The 19770-nt window shown below is 29.1% G+C and overlaps 2 protein-coding genes across 2 annotated transcripts; one reads left to right on the top strand and one right to left on the bottom strand.

Moving 5' to 3' along the window:
* Positions 1-12216: 12216 nt before the first annotated feature.
* On the top strand, positions 12217-14675 carry Phum_PHUM596250 (Orphan nuclear receptor NR6A1, putative; the record flags this gene model as incomplete). Its single annotated transcript, XM_002432592.1, has 8 exons — positions 12217-12229; positions 12259-12339; positions 12413-12574; positions 13100-13491; positions 13564-13668; positions 13902-13985; positions 14094-14331; positions 14434-14675. The coding sequence occupies 8 exons, from the start codon at positions 12217-12219 to the stop codon at positions 14673-14675; spliced, it is 1317 nt and encodes a 438-aa protein (XP_002432637.1).
* Positions 14676-16169: 1494 nt separating this feature from the next.
* On the bottom strand, positions 16170-18224 carry Phum_PHUM596240 (glutamate--cysteine ligase regulatory subunit, putative; the record flags this gene model as incomplete). Its single annotated transcript, XM_002432591.1, has 6 exons — positions 16170-16339; positions 16461-16575; positions 16661-16854; positions 17041-17164; positions 17261-17347; positions 18117-18224. 6 exons carry the CDS (start codon positions 18222-18224, stop codon positions 16170-16172), a joined length of 798 nt encoding a protein of 265 aa, XP_002432636.1.
* Positions 18225-19770: the final 1546 nt, after the last annotated feature.

Below are 19770 nucleotides of genomic sequence, written 5' to 3'. Positions count from 1 at the left end.
GTTTTTTTTGTTAAAATCATACGAAATTAATAAAAGTTGTTTTTGTAATAAAAAAAAAAAAAAAAGGTAACAAACGACTGTTTGTCGTTTGTCGTTTGTCGTTACCGAATAATAATATAAATTTTAATACCGAATAATTTTTCTTTGTTCTTTCGCATGAATAAATATTTCGTTTTTAAAAGGATGGTGATGACCAAATAAATAAATGTTTTTTTTATTTTTCTGCGTGTGTGTGACGTCGTTTCCGCTTCCGGTAATTTAATGTTTAATTGCCATTTAATAATAATAATAATAATATTTAAAGCAGACGACAAAAAAAAATTTTATCCTTTCCATTTTGCCTTTTAGATTTTTTTCATCCATTTTTTTTTGTTAACTTTTTACTAAAGAAAGAAAATTTAATCAATCGATGAATGAATTTATAAAAAAAAGTTTTCCAGAAGAGAGAGAAAGAGAAAGAGAGAGAGAGAAAGTTATTATGATGGAAAGAAACATTTTCATCGGAAAATCTGAAAAAAAAAAAAAAAAAATTAAGTGGGAAACGAAGATTCTTTTTTTTTTTTCTTTTTCTTTTTCTTCCCTTTTTTCCTCCTCCTCCTCCTCACCATCTTTTTCCTTTCCATAATAATTTTGTTCTCCAGTTAAGCTATGGATTGATATAAAAAGGGAGACGATAGAAAATGAAAAAAAAAAAAAAGGGGAGGAGGGGGAAGTTTTTTTTTTTTTTTTAACCCTTCGAGTCCGTTTTTGTTTAATTCTCGCCTTATTAAAAGCTAATGGAAATAAGTGTCAGAAAATGGAAAATAGAATCGGAGGGGGATATCATAGCCTTAAAGGAATCGAATGAAAATTTATCGAACAGGTCGGTTGATTCTAGAAAATGATGGAGTCAGAAAGAGAAAGAGAGTGAGAGTGAGAGAGAAAGAGAAAGAGAGAGAATTTTAAAAGAGGTTGAACCCTCTGGCGGTAATTAAGTTACCACCCTTGGAATCTTTTGATTTTCAGTTTTTCGTCATGTGTAACTTTCTCACAGTTTTCCATTTACCTCATCATCATCATCATCATCATCATCGTCGTCGTCGTCGTCATCGTCATCATCATCATCAACAGTTTCCTATGCCTTCTGGCTTTTTCATTTTCCAGACACATATACACGCTCACGCTCTCTCTCTCTCTCGCTCTCTCTCGTTCCCCGTCCCCCCCCCCCTTATAAATTTTTCATTAAGATTTTTCCAATTTTTTATATATATTTCAAATCGATTCGTTATCATTTAAATTGATAAGAGAAAATTTCACATCATCAGATGATATCATTAAATAAAAAAAACGAACCGAAACGAACGAATAACGCGTGAAAAAAAAAATGGCGGTGAAAGTATTAATAAAAAATGTAGTAATAATAATACGAAAGGAAAAAGGAAAAAAAATGGTCCAGGAAAGTATAAGGGAAAAGGGGGGAGAGAGAGAGAGAGAAAATAAAAGAAAATTGGTTGGTTTTTTTTTATGTGTGTGTGTGGAATGAGGAGAGAAAAGTGTGGGATGATGATGGAGGCCATGATGAATGTACTATCAGCGACACATGAATAGGTACTCGTTTTTGAAATAAAGAACATTATCCAGATCAAATGGTTAAGTTATTTAATCCCAGTGACTCAGTGCGAACGAGGACACCTGGAAAATCATCCCTTGCGCATGTATCCCTTACATGAACTCTACGACGCAAGACTTAACCTATTTTCAAACCGTAATCTTAAACTAAAATTATAACGTAAATTGTTTTTATTCTAAGATGACACGTACAATACGTTTGATTAACTTATATCACATCGATTAACTTAAATTAATTCCCTTTTTTTTTATTGACAACAACAACAACAACAGCAACACGCTAGAATGTTACAACAATTTTCTTCTTCTCTTCTTCGCTTCAATTCATTCTCCTTCTCATAAGGTCCCATACATGCAACTTTTACGAAAAAAAAAATTTTTCTCCTGTCGTCCTGTTGATTTTCCTGTCGTTACTCAAAAAGTAATAAATCAAATCACTTGAACGAAATCGTAAATCGAATGATTATATAAAAATTTCTCCTCTTGTTTTAATTAATTTTTTTGTCTACGTTTCCTGTTGTAGTTGCTGTTGTTGTACGTGATAGAGAAAGAGAGATGGAGGGGCGGGGGTGAGAGAGAAAGAGAGAGGAAAATAATTTATTTATCGTTGTTCGTGCTGTTTGGAAAAAAAATGAGAAAACGATGAGTGTTTTAAAATCAGATATTTTACACATTCAGGCAGGAAAAGGTTAAAAGGAATCAAAAGGCTGTATTAAATAAATATGAAAACCTCAAAAGATTCAAGAGAAAATGGCAAAAAGGCTCGGGGAAGGAAGAATGAAGAGAGAAGAGAGAGAGAGGGAGAAAGGAGGAGGAAAAGGTAAAAATAAGAGGAAAATAACATGGAAAATGTAAAGAATAAAAAAGGAAATGAAAAGTGGTGGTGGTGGCGTGGGGGGGGGTAGTGGGGGTAGCAATGGCGGTGGTGGTGGTGGTGGGAAAAGAGTAAAAGTGGAAAAAAGGATAGAAGAGAAGGAACAACAAGAAATTCGAGGAAACGTGGTTAGTATTTTCCTACTAATTTTGCCTTTTTGTAACTCAAACCTTTTTCTTTTTCCTTTCCTTTTCCTTCCCCCCACTTCCTCCCCGCTCCGCGCCTCTCCTCTCTCTCTTTCTCCAACTTTCCTTTTTCTCTTCTTCATATTTCTTTTCCCACGTTTTCATGCTTTTTCCAAACCACGTTTTCCATTCCAATAAAATTATTTTTCATTCTATATTTATTATTTTTTAGTATTTGACATCTTTTTACTTTTACCTTATTTATATATATTAATTTGCTTCTTTTTCGAGCAACAGCAACAACAGCAGATGATAAAAAACAAACAACAACAATCTTTAGTATTAAGGAAAATTTTAAAAAAAAATATTTTCCCGCCTTTTCTTTTCCTTTTTTCCTCCCATTCAACTTTTCCAAAAAAAATTTTAATCCTTTTCACCACAGAACAAGATTATTTTTTATCATTATTGATAAGTATAATAATGATAATAATAATAATAATAACAACAGCGGCAACAGCACCCGGAAAATGAAAATTTATTAATGTTTACCTTACGGATAATTTTATAAAAAAAAAAAAAAAAAAGGATTTTCAAAATTTTTGATTCGTTTTAACGAAAAAGGAAAATTAGAGGTAAAAGATTTATTATTATTATTATTATTATTATTATTCGGAAAAAGGTTATGTGAAAAGGATAAAAAAGGCTAGAAAAGGTTTTTTTGTATAAAAAGATTTGAGCGCCATATTAGGAGAAAATTTATAAAAAAAAAAAAAAATTTATTAATTAAAAGGTAAAATCATTTCAAGCTCATGCCTATGGAAAATTAATCATTTTTCTTTTTTTTATTTATACGAATAAAGGGATTTTATATTTAAATCTCTCTCTCTCTTATGTTTTTCCTTTTTTCTATTCCTCTTTATCTATCTCTCACTTTCTTTTTTCTTTCTCTCTTTTTTTCCGTATTTTACTATAATTTTCTCTTTTTTCTATCTCTCTTCTCGCTCTATTCTTATTCTCTTTTCACTCTCTTTACTGTCTCTCTCTCTTCTCTTTACTGTCTCTTTATTTTCTCCCTCTCTCTCTCTCTTCTCTCTTCTAGTTCTTTATTTCTTTACTCTCTCTTCTCTTTTTTATCTTTCTATCTCTTTTTTTACTCTCTTTACTCTCTCTTTTCTATTTCTCTATTTCTCTTCTCTCTCTTTTTTTTCTTTATTTTTTTTCTTTCTCCCTCTTTTTCTCTTTCTCTCTATTGCTTACTCTCTTTTTTTATCTCTCTTCTCACTCTTTTCTCAAACTCTCCCTTCACTCTGTTTTCTCTGTTTCTCTTGTATCTCACTCTCTCCATTTCTCTTCCATTCTCTCTTTTTTTTCACATTCTTTTTCTTACTTTTATTTTCTTTTCGTTTCTCTTTTCGCTCTCTCTCTCTTCTGTTTTCTATCACTCTATTTCTCTTTTTTTTTCTTTCTCTTCTTTTTTCCCTTTCTCTCTATTGTTTTCTTTCTTTTCTATCTCTCATCTCACTATTTTTTTACTCTTTTTTCACACTCTTCACTCTCTCTCTTTTTTTATATTTTTTTATGTCTCTCTATCGTTTTCTCTTTTTTCTATCTCTCTTCTCACTCTTTTCATACACTCTCTCTTTTTATACTCTCTCTCTTCTGTTTTCTCTATTTCTGTTGTATCTCCCTCCCTATCCATCTCTCTTTCTCTTCCATTTTCTCTTTTGTTTCACTTTATATTTCTTTCTTTTATTTTCTTTCCATTTCTCTTCTGTTTTCTCTATTTCTCTTGTATCTCCCCCCCTCTCTCTCTCTTTCTCTCTATCACTATGTTTAATTCAACTAGTTTCTTTCATAGTTTTTTTATTCCAGTTGTTGTTCTCGTCTTTTTCGTTTTAAAAATACATTTATCTCTTTATCAAAAAAAACGAAACACAATTGGAAAGTCAATGAAATAATTTCCCCCCCCCCGTCAGAGGAAAAGCGAGAGGGAGGGTGAAAGAGGACGGAAGGGAATAAGAGAAAAAAGCGAAACAAAACAAAAACAACGTTCTAATTTTTTTTTAACAAAAGTAACAAAACCTCCCCCCCTTTAAAAAAAAAAAAACTTTCTTTCTTTTCATTCGGACTGGAAAAACTAAAAGTCGATTTTGTTTTAGGGGGGAGAAGGGTAGGGGAGTGGGATGGTGATAGTAGATCCAAAATAAAGGACGAACGAAAGTAAGAAAATAAAAAGGAAAAATATTTTACACCCGACCGCCTCTAAGTTTAAATGTCACAATAACTCAATGTAGACACGTTCGGTTCGATGGTCAAAACAACTGGACTCGTTCGAACCGTTCACACAATATATTTTTTATCTTATGAGGGGTTGTTGTTTGTTGTTGTTGAAATTTTATTATTTTCTTTTCACTTCTCGCCTATATTATTTTTTAAGGGATGAAATTTTTTTTTTTTTTTGTAACAACTTTCGCGACGAACGTTTTTCATATCCGACATTTTTTTTTCTTCTTCTTACACGTTAATAATAATGATAATAATTTAAGGAAAAAAACTTTCCCTAAAATTTTTTGAGGACAAGATTTTAAAAAGACTTTTTAAATTAAATTTTCCCTTTTTTTGTCACCAAAAACTTTTCCAACCCCCTCTCACCCCTCCTCTCTCTCTCTCTCTCTCTCTTTTTTGTTTTTGCGTTGAACGGATAACACTCAGACAAACCGCCGTTCGCTCTAACTTTCTTGCTTTATGTTTTAAAAATTTCTTTAAAAAATTTTTCTTTCTCTTTTTTTTTTCTCTCCAAATTTAATTAACTTAACAGACTGGAATTTTCTTCTAGAATTTTCTGGAGAGTTTTAGAATATAAAAAAATTTTTTTATTTTAGAGGAGAAAGAAAAAACTGGAGAAAAATAAAAATTACGTAAAAAAAAATTATTTAAAAAACATAAAAAAAGAAAAAATACACGAGGTGGGGGAGGAGGATAAAACGGAAGTGAAAGGTCGAAGGGTAAAAAAAAAAAGGAATTTCCAGTTGTCCAGAGAGGATTATTTGATGGGTTTAAAGTTGTCAATTCATTCTGGAGGAAAATTTTATATGTATAAAAAAAAAAAAAACCTATTTCATTTTTTCTTTCTGGAAAAATCGAAGAAAATTTTTTTTTTTGCTTAAATCGAGAGGAAGGGAATAAGAGAGAGAGAGAGTGAGGGGGGAAGGAGGGAAGAAAAAAAACCATTCCCGGAAAAAGGCTTACACTTGTCACAGGTTTATAAAATTTTCTGCCCTTTTGGGTTCGCGGTCTTTTCCGGTTAGATTTTATACAAAAGCTTTTTAACAATTTTTTTTTTTCTCCACGTTTTTTTTATCCTTTTTTTTTCTCTTTCTTTCACTCCTGCCACGACCACCTTTTTCTTCTCGTTTTCCTTTTTTTTTTTTGTCGTGCCATGTTTTTTCATTAAATTTTTTCTCTTTTGTTTTTTTAAGGTTTTTTATTTTTTTCCTCTTCTTCTTCCCCGATGTCCTCCTCTCCTTCCTTGCTCCCCTTTACCTTTTTTTTCTGGCTCAACCAAATTCTCTTTTTTTTTATTATCTCTCTCTCTTTCTCTCTTTACCTTTTTATCGTTCTTTCTTTATTTTTATTTCTCTTTCCCTCTCCTAAAAGAAAAATGGTGACTTGAAATCGATATTTCCAGGTCAACTCTTTATTTTTTCACCTTTTTTTTTCTTCTTTTTTTACCATTTAGACTTTTGTTAGAAAAGGAAAAAAGGTTTTTCGTAAATGATTTTGCAGACGACAACAACAACAACAGCAAAAAATTTTCAAACGTTTTTTTTTTTTCCAAATTTTTTTCATGTATACATTTTCGAATTTTTTCCTTCTTCCAAATTTATTCATTTCTTATCATTAAAACTGTTATCACATAATTACGACATTTTCCTCAATCATAAGAAAAAAAACCTCAGGAAAAACTCCTCCGGAAAAAACCAAAAATTATTTTTCCTGGGAAATTTTTCCATGATTTTTATTATTATTTTTAAATAAAATTTATTAAACGATCGAATATTTTATCAACGTCACATCATAAATTTTTCCTTCCTTATTTAAAATAATAATAATAATAATTCCAAAACAAATAATTTTCCAGGGAACCCAAGAAAAAACAAAAAATTAAATTTCATGAACATGTTTTTTTTTTTCATAACAAAATGGTGAGAGAAAACTTTTTTAATGCCAAATAATCTCTTTAATTGACAACAAATTTAAAATCATTTAATGTCTCTCACACCCAAACAACAATAAAATAATAAACAACAGCGAAAACAACAACAACAACAACAACAGCGAAACAATAAAGAAAAATGAGGAAAAAAAAAAGAAAAAACGACGACGACAGCGAATAATATAAAAAACAATAGAATAATAAGAAAGAAAGAAAAAAAGAAAAAAGCAGAAGAAAATTATTAAGTAAATAAGAAGTAATTGAAATCTAGGGTTGAAAGAAAAAAAAAGAAAAAAAAAAAAAAGGGAAAAAATCAGAACAAGGTAAAAATGGAGAAACTAAACTGCTAAGAAAAAAAAAGGGAATAAAAAAAGAGCGAGGCCTTGTTTAAGGAAAAGAAAAACACAAGGAAAATAAAAAAAAGAACGATGGAGGGCGGTGGGGTAACGAAAAGGAGGAGGAGAGACGAGGAAGGAGGAGGAGGAGCAGGGAGAGAAAAAAAACATAAATCGGAAAAGCGGTATGTCTACACGGTGACAAGCCACGCCTACTTAATTTTCTTTATGTTACGTCGTCGTCGACGACGTCATCGTCAGATGATGATAATGATGATGATAGAAATTTTTTTTCATTTTTCCATTTTTATTTCGCGAACGTTTACGTACGCGCGTTCGTGCGTTTTTAACTATTAAATTATAGCGCTACGAACGCGTTTTTCCTCTTCTTGTTTCCACGAACGCATACCTAAGGTTTTAATAATGACTTTTCATCATAAATTATTTAGTGATGAACCTTTTTCCGACCTTACGAAATTCTTTAAGAAAAAGTCCTTCATTACAAATTGAACCTCATCATTTTCAATGAACCAAATAAATACGTTTTACATCTTTGTCTAACTCTCATTGTTTTTAATTATAATTCCGTCTCTTTTTATTTGACGATTTCCAACACCTGAGCTTTTTCACACACTTATACCGGTTCCGTAGAAAAAACGTTTAACTCCCATTTATACAAATTTATATGTAAAATATTCGAGCACGTTTCTCGAATTTTCTACGTTTTTCTCGACTGGAAAATTTAACCTACCGTTGATGATAATAATAATGATTATGATAATACGATGGATATAAATAATGATAATAATATAAATAATGATGATTGCTTTGTTTTTCGTCGCGTTTAATAAATAAAAAAAAATTTTTTTGCCCTAATTCGTAATAAATTCTTATCATTTATCACAAACGTAATTTATAATACAACTAAGGTAAATGACGTAAACAATCTGGCATGCCTGGATACCTGTTTTTATGAACGATAATAATAATAAATAATTTTTTTCTTTATTATTTTCTTCGAATATTATAATTTTTGTGCGTTTGGGTTTGTTGTGGGATTTACATACAAACCCTTAGTAAATTTAAAGATTTATACGTACCTAAATCGTACCTGTACGATGACCTTGATAAATAGACTCGTTTGTAAAAAAAAGAAAAAAAATTCAAACGTTGATTCCAGTCAAAAACATACCACATTCTTAAAATCAGCTTTTGTCAATTCGACACGAAAGCTTCCAGGCTTTTTAATAAAACGTAAAAAAACCTTATCACTCCTTTGTAAATCCACATGTTTTAAAATCATTTTAAAATTCTCACAAATCTAAAATTTATGTTTAATAAAATGAGGATGCAATAGATAAAACAATGTTAAAAAAAATTTTCTTACGATAAAAAAAAATTAGTTGTAATTTTATGGGCGGAGATATTACATGGCAAATGTCAGAAGAGCAGAGCTTTCGAAAAGAGGAGGAGAAAGGAAGGAAGGAAAGGAGGAGGAGGAGGAGGGACACCTTCCATCCTCTTTTCCTTGTCATTTGTTATATAAATTTAGTCGTACCTTTTTACACATTGACTACGTGGTGTTAATATTATCATCATCATCATCATCATGTTGAACTTTAATAATGTTTAATATTAATTATTAAAAAAAAATCAAATTGTATTTAAGTTTGTTAGTTTAATTCGGTTGTCGTTGTTGCTGTTGTTGTTTTCTGGCATCCCAACGCGTTTTTTTTATTAATGTTTTCCATACGAATGGATTTAGTGAAAATAAAACAAAATAATAATAATAATAAAAAGTGATTTTAAATATGTGAATGACAAAAAAAAAAATCAATTCGTGTGAAAAGTAAAAAAAAAAAAATAGTTTAATTCCCTTCGAATAATAATAATAATTTTTTTTTAAACGAACGAATAGTTTGATAATAAAATGATGACGTAATAATATATATATTAACAGTGATAACGATTTACATAAAAATAAAAATTAACGAAGGAAAAAAAAACGTTAATACAATTTGTTAAATCAATTCACTCGCGGAGGAATTCAAAAAAAATTTTTTTTTCCATTAAAAAGGTAAATTGATAGCAGACGAAATTTTTTTTTGTAATATTTTACTTACTCCCTCCCCCCCCCCATAAAAGAAACAAAACAATAGAAATTAATAAACGATAAAAAATTCCAAAAAAGAAACAAAATTTTAATCTCAAATTTTTTTAAAAAAACTTTTTTTTTCTTCTCATTTCTATCTATCTCTTTTCCTCTCTCTCTTTCTCTCTCTCTCTCTCTCTCTCTCTATCTCTCTCTTTCTCTCTCTCTTTCTCTTTCACACCCCGTTTCTCCAGAAAATTAAAATTAAATAAAAAAAATTATTTAAAACTTTTGTGTAAAAAAAAATTTTCCACTTTTTGTTTAAAAAATAAAAAAAACCGCTGGAAAACATTTTCCACTGGATAAAAATTTTTTCCCAATTTTCCCAATTCGGAATCGAAACGTGCCGTTGTTAAATTAAACCCTTTCCCTTCCCCCTTTCTTCCCTCTTTTTTCCCGAATTTTTTCCCTAAAGAGAAGAATACAAAAAAAAAAAATTATTTTTTAATTAATAAAAATTCTACCTGTTGATACCATAAAGTAAAGTAAAGTAAAAAGTTTTTAATTATTTTAGGGTTACGACGAAGACAAAAATCGTGTTTTTTTTTTTTTTTTAAAGTGGAAGCAGATTATTTTTTTATAAAATTTCATCATACGGGAGACGGTCAACAACCGGAAAAACTCTGGATGAGTTACAAATAATTGATATGGGAACAGGTAAGTTCTTTTTTTTTTGTAAACATTAACATAAACAAAAAACCGTTCGGTTAAATAAAAAAAAAAACATCAACGTCATAAGTGGTAAAGATTAGTTCGTGGCAGCAGAAGATTTACACACGCACACACACACAATAAAAATGAATAAAAACTTTTAAAATGTCGGTCAAAAATAAACAAAACCAAAAAAAAAAAATAACACTACAAGTTTTTAAAAGCCCGTTCCCGTTTTTTGTAAAGTTGTCGTGGCAGGAGAATGCGTGTGTATGAGTACGTGCGTGTGACTTTGATCCGCATATGTTTTTTTTTTAAATTGAATTTTAAATATAAAATAAATTTTTGCGTCCGTTCGTTCGTACGTTTGTTGTTTTCTTTGTTTTGCGTTTTTCATCCACTCGATTTGAACATTTCCGAGAGGGGGGAAGAGAGAGAAAGAGAAAGAGACAGAAAGGGAGAGGGAGGGAGGGAGGAAGGTAGGGAGAAGGGGAAGGGTGAAAAAAAAACATAAAAAACAATAATCCTTTGATAATGCTTCGACTTGAAGAGGTTTTTGTGACAAAAGTTCGTGACCGTTTTCATAGTTTGTGACTTATATGACGATTATCCTCGTCAACCGTCCGACAGAAATCCTGTCGTCATTTTATTCTCTCACAACTTCAAGTATTTATTTTAGGATTTTACACCGCGATCCAAAAAGAATATTATTTAACTCTGCGAAATTATTATTTTACCACCCGCGTGATCCAATAAATAATAATAATAATAATAATAATAATAATAATAATAATAATAATAATAATAATTAATGACGTAATACAAATGAAGAAGGGAAAAAAACGTTTCGTGATTTTCGTAAACATGCAAACCTTTTTTTGTTTTTTTTCTCTCTCTCATCTTTATCTTCGTTTCGACCTCCACCACCCCCACCCCCATCACCACTATGACCATCACCATCACCATTGCTATCGCCATCGCCATTACCATCACCATCGCCATCTTCAATTCGTGTAATAATAATAATAATTAGAAAAAATTTAATTCTTTTATTTAAACTCATTAGAGCAAATGAATACAATAATAATAAATTCTCGTGCAAACAAAAGGATTCGAAACAAAACAATAATAATAATAATAAATGAAATTATTATTATTATCATGATGATGATGATGATAATAAAAAAAAAAGAGAAAATCTTTTTAAAGCCAAGAAGAAAAAAAAAAAAGTAACGAGAAAAAACGACAGGGGAAACGGGAACAACAACAACAACAATAATAATAATCATAATAATAACAAAAAGGGAAACAAATTTTTTTTTCACTTCCTTCCCCTCTTTTTATCCCCATTTTTCGACCCCCCCCACTCCCTCTCTCGTTTCTCTTCCTTCCCCACTGATTTTTTGTTCTTTTTCATGTTTGATTTTTTTGTTTAATAAATATTGACTAAAAAATTAATTCCGTGATATGAAATTTTACAGTTTTAAAATAATAATAATGATGATGATGATGATGATGACGGGGGTGAAAATGGTGAGGGTGGTGGTGATGACAAATTTTCCATCCCAAAAAAAATTTTTTTTTTTTTTCGCAATCACGAATGAATAAACACGACTATATGTGAAAAAAAATATCATAACGCCCTTTTCTTCTGCTACTACCCCCCCCATCGCTTCTACCCCTTCTACCCCCGCTTAACCGTCACCCAGTCGGTCCATCCCTTTACCGATTACCCATACAATTGATGCGGAAATTTTAATATTGAATTAAAAAGATGATATTAATAGATTTTAAAAAAAAACTTTTTAGCCTTCATTGTCCGCTTAATCCGTTTGTAATTTGTTTTTACGGCTCTTCAATACCCCCTACCCTCCCTCCCTCCCCTCCCCGAACATCAACCCCCTAACCCTCTTCGACCGCACACACGCAAACACGCGAATTTTCTTTTTTTTTATTACGTCATCGATTATTAATCAGGTTCGATTGATTGATTTTTCCACAAGTTCAGAAATAAGTTTAAAAAAAAAAAAGCGGAAACGGAAGAAATCCGACCGACCCGGATGCACGCACGCACACACGCACCCTGCGATCCAACACGTGTGTATTTTCATCTCCATAACGCGCGATTAATCCACCTCCCCGTTTCTTCTGACACGCACGCACGCACGCATACATTCCCTCGCCATTTCCGATCAAACGTCAAAGGAAACAGCAACAACTTCCTTACCTATAATTAAATTCTAGAACATTCCACGATGCGGATTAACCGTATATTAGATTGTTATAATTTTTTTTAGGTGATCGTTTGCTTGATATCCCTTGTAAAGTTTGCGGCGATAGATCATCTGGAAAACATTACGGAATATACAGTTGCGACGGTAAGAAACGGAAACATTAAACCGACGATGATAATGATGATGATAATAATAATAATGATAATAAAATTTAAAGGTTGTTCTGGATTTTTCAAAAGGAGCATACACAGGAATAGAGTATACACGTGTAAGGCACAAGGGGATCTTAAAGGAAGGTGTCCGATCGACAAAACTCACAGAAATCAGTGCAGAGCTTGTAGACTTAATAAATGTTTCATTGCGGCCATGAATAAAGACGGTAAGACGGTAATTTTTTGACAGGTGTGAGTGATAGAAACGTGAACTCAAATTCTAAAACCACGTCAACTTACATTTAAAAAATTACGTTAAATGATGCGTCAAATAAATTCAACGTTAAGTTAAGAGTAAAAAAAAAAAAAAAAAAAGGGAAAATGGGGGAGGAAAACGAAATTTTTTTCCTTTTTTTTTATGGAAAGTTTTCCAGAAGAAAAAAAAAAAAGAAAACCGTTGAACTGATATTTCTTCAAAAGAGGTTTTCTTTTTTTTTTTTTTTTTTCCATGGGAAAAAAATAAAATTTCTTTGTGAGAGACATTTTCCTTTTAATGGGGATTTTGAAATAATCTTGTAAACAGAAAAGCGGGAAAAACGATATTATCGGCTTAGCGGAAAGGAAAGATTTAAGTTTTTATTATTATTATTATTATTATGGTAAAAGAAAAAAGCTTTTGAAGCTTTTTTCCTTTTTGTTTAATGTTTTACATTTTAAACGTTGTCGATTCGTTTTTTTCTTTTTCTTTTTAGCCGTTCAACATGAAAGAGGACCGAGAAAGCCTAAACATAATATAACGTCGAAAGAAAACAATCATCATCACCATCACCATCATCATCATCCTGTACTAATGCATCATTCGAATCCTCCTCTGTCGAATTCTGCCGAACAACCTTCTGCTAAACAACCACCACCACCACCGCCACCACCGGGTATCGTTTTCCCGCAGCCGATAAATCCTCACATGCATTATTTGCAAAGTCCGATAAAAACATCCCAGGAATTGATACCGGCGAGTGAAAATTTCGTACCCAACATTACACCCATACCGTCGGGACCCCCGTCGGCTGCTGCTATGTTTTTAGCACATCAACCACCTCCTCCTGGACTTTTGCAAATACTCATGACGGCTGAAAAATGTCAGGTATGTTGGTTGATCTCAACGACCTTTTCACGATTGTGTGCCGTATTGTTTTTCTAATCATTTTCCTCGTAGGAATTGCTTTGGAACACAAAACTTTCCACGACCGAACGTGTTGGAGTTCCGCAATCCAGTCCTCTTGCACTACAACCATTATCGCCATCATGGGAAGTCCTTCAGGTAAGAAAGAAAAAGCAAAAAATTTTTTTTATAAAAAAAAACACCTTGACATTTGTTTAAACGAGGGAGATATAAGTTTCTTATATTTTTCACACTTTCTCAAATGCGATTGGTTCATTTTTATTAAGGGTTGACTTTTATTAACTTTTAACGACCAATCGGATTTTTTCATTTGTTGACTTGTTGCTCTTTTAATTCACACCTGATCCCACCCCCTTTTTTTCACTTTCCAGGAAACGACAGCGAGACTTTTATTTACTGCTGTTAGATGGGTGAGAAGTTTAGGTCCTTTTCAAACTCTATCAAGGCACGATCAGGTACGAAATAATAATAATAATAATAATTTTTTCGAAAAAAACAAAAAGAAGAAAATTTAATCGAAAACTTTTAATTTTTTTTTCTTTCCCCCCCATTATCATTTTTAGCTTTTGCTTCTCCAGGAATCCTGGAAAGAACTTTTTTTATTATATTTAGCACAATGGTCGATACCGTGGGATTTAACGACTTTATTAAATTCGTCAAAAGCAAGAGATCGACTACCTCAAGACGAAATAACTGCTAACGAAATTAAAACGATACAAGAATTAATTGGAAGGTTCAGACAATTATCTCCAGACCTTAGCGAATGTGGATGCATGAAAGCTGTTATCCTTTTCACACCAGGTAAAAATTAATTTCAACTTTCAATATAAACGAAAGAACATAATAATAATAATAATAATAATAATAATAATTTCGTATAAAAAAAAAAAAAAAAACGGTCAGAAACGGCCGGTCTTTGCGATGTACAACCCGTTGAAATGCTTCAAGATCAGGCACAGTGCATACTCGGTGATTACATAAGAAATAGATACCCACGTCAACCGACAAGATTCGGACGTCTTTTGCTAATTCTACCAAATCTTCGATCGATACGACAATTAACGGTTGAACAACTTTTTTTTAAAGAAACCATCGGTGAAATACCAATTCAAAGACTTTTGGGTGACATGTATCACATGGAATGAATCCATTTCCTTTAAATTTAACGTGGCACCAGATAAAAAACAAAAAAAACAAATTTTTAAACGCAGGTTGTTATCAAATAAACATTCTAATAATAATAATAATTAATATAAATTAAAATTTTCGAACGTTTTTTTTTTTTTTTTTTTTCATTTAAATGACGCGACGTTGAAAATTATTTACTTCTGCTTACACGTTTATGCATCATAATATGTGTTTTTCATTAATAATAATAATAAATATAATAATAAATAATAAATTACTGCGGTTAAAAATAAATAAGTGTCGATAGTGTAAAATAAAACAATAATTAATAATTAAAATTTTTAGTTAAAATTATAATAAGATATATATCATTATTATTATTATTATTATTATTATTATTATTATTATTATTATTATATTATTAAATAATATTATTGTGTTTGTTGTTTGAACTTTTTCTTTTTTTTCTTCTCGTTTTCCCTTTTTTACATAATAATAATAATAATGATGTTGATGAGAATGATGATGATGACGACGATTAAGAAACTAAGATCAAGAAAAAAATAAAAGATTTTAGGGATACAACAAATTTTCAAATTAAAATTACCAGGACGAGGAAAAAACGTGGGAGCAATGAGGAACATTAATGACGTCATCGTCATCGACGTCATTATCCACGTTCTCATCCAACAACTTAACTAATCTTTCCAACAATTAAAATCCAAAATTTCCCTCCTTTTCATACTTCTCTCCAATTCTTCTCTTCATCCTTCCCCCTCACCTCCTCCCCCAAAATTTCCTCTATTTCGATTTAACAGAACCTTCCCTGAATAATAATAATAATAATAATAATAATAATAATAATAATAATAATAATAATAATAATAATAAATACTTTAATAATGATTAAAAAAAAAAAAAAACATAAAGGACGACGTACTTAAAATAAAAATAAAATTTTTTTTTTATTCGTTACTAACCAACAAACAAACAAACAAAACAAACAACCAAAAAAAACCACCGACCAGAAATATTATCATTATCATTATCATTTTTATAATATCAACTTTTAAACGTGATCAAATTTTTTTTATTTAATCTTTGATTGATCGCCATCTTTAATCTTTCTATAAATATCTATAAATATCAACAACAATTAACGTTTGTATAAATATAAATATCTAAAATAATTCATAATAATAATAATAATAATAATAATAATAATAATAATTTTTTGTCTCTTATCATTTCGATATAATAAAAAAATATTTACACATAATTAAAAAAAACCTGGATGTTATCACACGCGATAATTCAAAATCTCTTATAATCTCATCATCAACATTTTTTTTTTTTTAAAAACAAAACAACGATTAATAATAATAATAATAATAATAATAATAATAATAATAATAATAATAATAATAATAATAATGATAATGATAATGATAAAATTTCCTTGGGGTTTTTCTTTTTCTCTTTCTCTTCTCCTTCCCCCTTTTGTTTCCCTTTTAAACGTTATTAAATTCTTTTGGTCTGCTAACGCAAACGAGGTAACCTTTACTTGATAAAACTCCTCTGCATTTAACGTGAACCTGAAATCTAAGAGCCCAATTCAACGTGACGTCATCAACATCTTTTGCTCCGAATAATTGACACAAGGCCGGCTTGGGTAAAATTTCTGTAATTGAAACGAAACGAACGAACGTTATTAGTCAAAAGCGTTCAAGGCATAACACTAAAACCACGTCGTCGTTCTTATCCCACGTTCGAAATAAAAAAAAAAACAAATTAATCATTACCAAGTGGATCGCTGTGTGTTAACAATTGAACATTATTTGTTTTGCAAAATTCTTGTAAAACCGGAGGCACAACGCAACAAACGGCTAAATTTATTTGTATTATTGTCGGCTTGACCTAAAATAATAATAATAATAAATAAATAAATCACTTTTCACATTTTATAAATAAAACTAAAGGGAAAATTGTTTTTCCGAATTACTTTTGCCCAATTATACAAATTAACAAAAACATCTGTATCAATGTCGCTCACTCCAACATCTTCAAATTTTTTCTGTTCAGCCAATTCTTCAATTATTGACCAAATATTTTGTAAACCAGATAATACTGCTGACGGTTCTAATTTACATGCAAGAACCAATGAATCTATTTTACTGATGTTAAGCGAAGTGAATACTAAAAAAACAAAAAAAAAAAAAAAAAACAAAATTCCTTTTTTCACCAAGTTTTCCACTCTTGTTTTTATTTATTTTCAAAAAACTTTTTCAATTATGTAAATTAATGATAGTGGCATTAGAGAATCCTTGACACATTTTAACATTCGTGATAAAAAATTTTTTCGGTTTTTATATTGCCCATTACCATTGTCTAAAGCTTCTTGTAAAATTTCCTTTTTCGGTGCTGATACAAAAATTTTAACTGTCACTTTTAAATTTTCCCTATCAACTTCTTCAGACTGACAACATTTCTTATCATTTCTCATAACCTAAATAATAACAAAAAAAAAAATGATTCATTTTCATATCAAAACAATTAAGAATTAAAATATTCGAATGGATTGCTAAATAAAATTGTAAATTACCTCAACAGTGGTCGTGTCGAGTCCTGGTAACTGGACAACATCTTTAGGCTGCCAATCGGATAATGTTATCCTTAAACTTTCAACCAACTAAAAACAGAAAAAACTGTCATCGACAATCGATTTGCGACTCACATAACAAATATTTAATGTTTATTATTTATGTCTGAACAATAACAAACACATTTCATCAAGGGAACAACATAATTATCATTATCATCATGTTTTATAAATTCTCATCTAGACTAATTAGTCACAACAATATTAGTATAAACAAAACCGTGTCATCATAAAAATTATGATGTGTGTGTGATCATCATTCGAAAAAAAAAAAAAAGAAAAATTTAGTTGTAAAAAAAAAAAATAATTTAAATAAATTAATAATAATAATGATTTATGATTTGACTTTTTACTGCCCTTTAGTAAAACCGATAAATTATAAGAAAATATTATACGAGAATACTTGTTTAAAAAAAGAATGATGACCTTCACAAACAGGTTGTTACATCATTTTGTTAAAAATTCCTTCATGCAAACAAACAAACAAAGTTAACATTAACAAATGCATATAAATATTTTTTACATCATTATCGAGTGAAATGTAAAAAGTAAAAGTTTTTTTTGGTCATGTCGAAATCATTTCGAATGATGGAATCCATTTTTAAGTTACACAATTTCTATTAACCGATATCAGAAATAAATAAATTTTGTTCGATAAGAAAAAATTAAATAAATTACATAAAACAATTAAATGATACTTTTTTTTTTTTAAAAGAAAATTATTTTTACATTCATAAATTATAATGATAATCATTTCATTAATTGTAACAAACAAAAAAAAATTTTTTTTTTAACTAACCTCGTCAGTTTGATTGTGTCCAGCTAATTTTTTAATTTCGTTTAAACTTAATATATTTCCAGTGTACACGAATATTTTATTAACACTCGTGGGTAAAACTTTCAACATGATTTATTAATTTTTTGTAAATTTAAATTTATTACGATGAGAAAAACATTAAGAAAAACATTTAATTAAAATAAACGAATATTAATAATAATAATAATTTTAATTATTATTATAATTTAATTAAACGACCGAAATTAATATAAAAATTATTTAAAAATAATAACCGATAAACCACAATTATATAAAATAAAACTTTTCCTTTTTTTTCCGTTGGAAAATACTTTCAAAGAATGAATTAACAATAATTTATTAAATTACGACCTATTCATTCCGAATGTAAAACGTTTATGATATTTAAAAACAACACGGATTGTATCTATTCCCACGATCGTTAACGTGTCAGGAATTTACGTAACTTATTATTATTATTGGCGACATTTTTTTTTTTTAACGTTTATTATTTCAAAAAAAAAAACATATTTAAACAAAAATAATAATAATAACGCGTAAAAAAACGATTTTTTATTAACGACAAACGATTTTATTATAACGAAATAATAAAATTAGTTTTAAAAACTATTACTTACATGCGCGCCATCATTTTTTCCCCCGCCGAAACTTTTCTGCGAAATCGACGCCATCTTGAATCCATTTTTGTTTTCGTTTTTTTAACGATTTTTTTTAAAATAAAAAATTCCCTTTTTAAACAATAATAATAATAATATTTATTATATATTTAAAAAAAAGAAACCGTTAATAACAGTTGAAAAAACTAATGGAAATGTTTTATATTTAAAAGAAAATTAAATAAATTAAATAAAAAGAAAAAAAAATTATCCATAACGTTATATTTTAAAAGTTTTTTTTTTTTTTAAATTTTATTTTATTTAAATATATATATATTAATTATTTAAATCAATTTTATTTTTAAGTAAATTTAAATAAATCGGCATATCACTCTTAAATATATATATAAATATATATATATATAATTATTTTCCTTTTCAATAATAATAATAATATTTCATTTAATTATCATTATCAATCATTAATCATATATATATATATATATAATTACAAATTTGTTTTTTTTTTAAATATAAAATTTCATCACTGGCTACAAATGAAATATGATATATATATATGTAGGAACAACATCATCACGTGACTTAAATTTAAAGTATAAAGTTTAAAAACAACAACAACAAATAAAAAATTTAAATAAATAAATAAATAAATAGAGCACAAAATAAAAAAATTAAGTTAATTTTATTAAGCATAAGGATTTTTATTATAATAATGATAATAATAATATATAGTATTATAACCCACCCCCACCCCGCATAAAATTTTCAATGAATATTTTTCATATATATATATATACAATTAATTGTTTTTTTTTTTTTTTTAATTTTCGAGTAAGGCAGAAATTTCTAGAAAGTGCACAAATTTTACCAATCAATTAAGACGGACAAAATAATGTCATTTTAATTATTATTATTATTATTATTAAATTTTTTTCCCATGTCATTTAGTGACATAAACAAATAAAAGAGAGAGAGAGAGAAAATTATATATTAAATGTGCATACAACATTTTATTTTTT

Source organism: Pediculus humanus, genomic scaffold (assembly GCF_000006295.1).
Source record: "Pediculus humanus corporis 1103172108315 genomic scaffold, whole genome shotgun sequence".
In the NCBI taxonomy this organism is placed as follows: domain Eukaryota; kingdom Metazoa; phylum Arthropoda; class Insecta; order Psocodea; family Pediculidae; genus Pediculus; species Pediculus humanus.
This window is presented reverse-complemented; position numbering and strand designations above follow the sequence as displayed.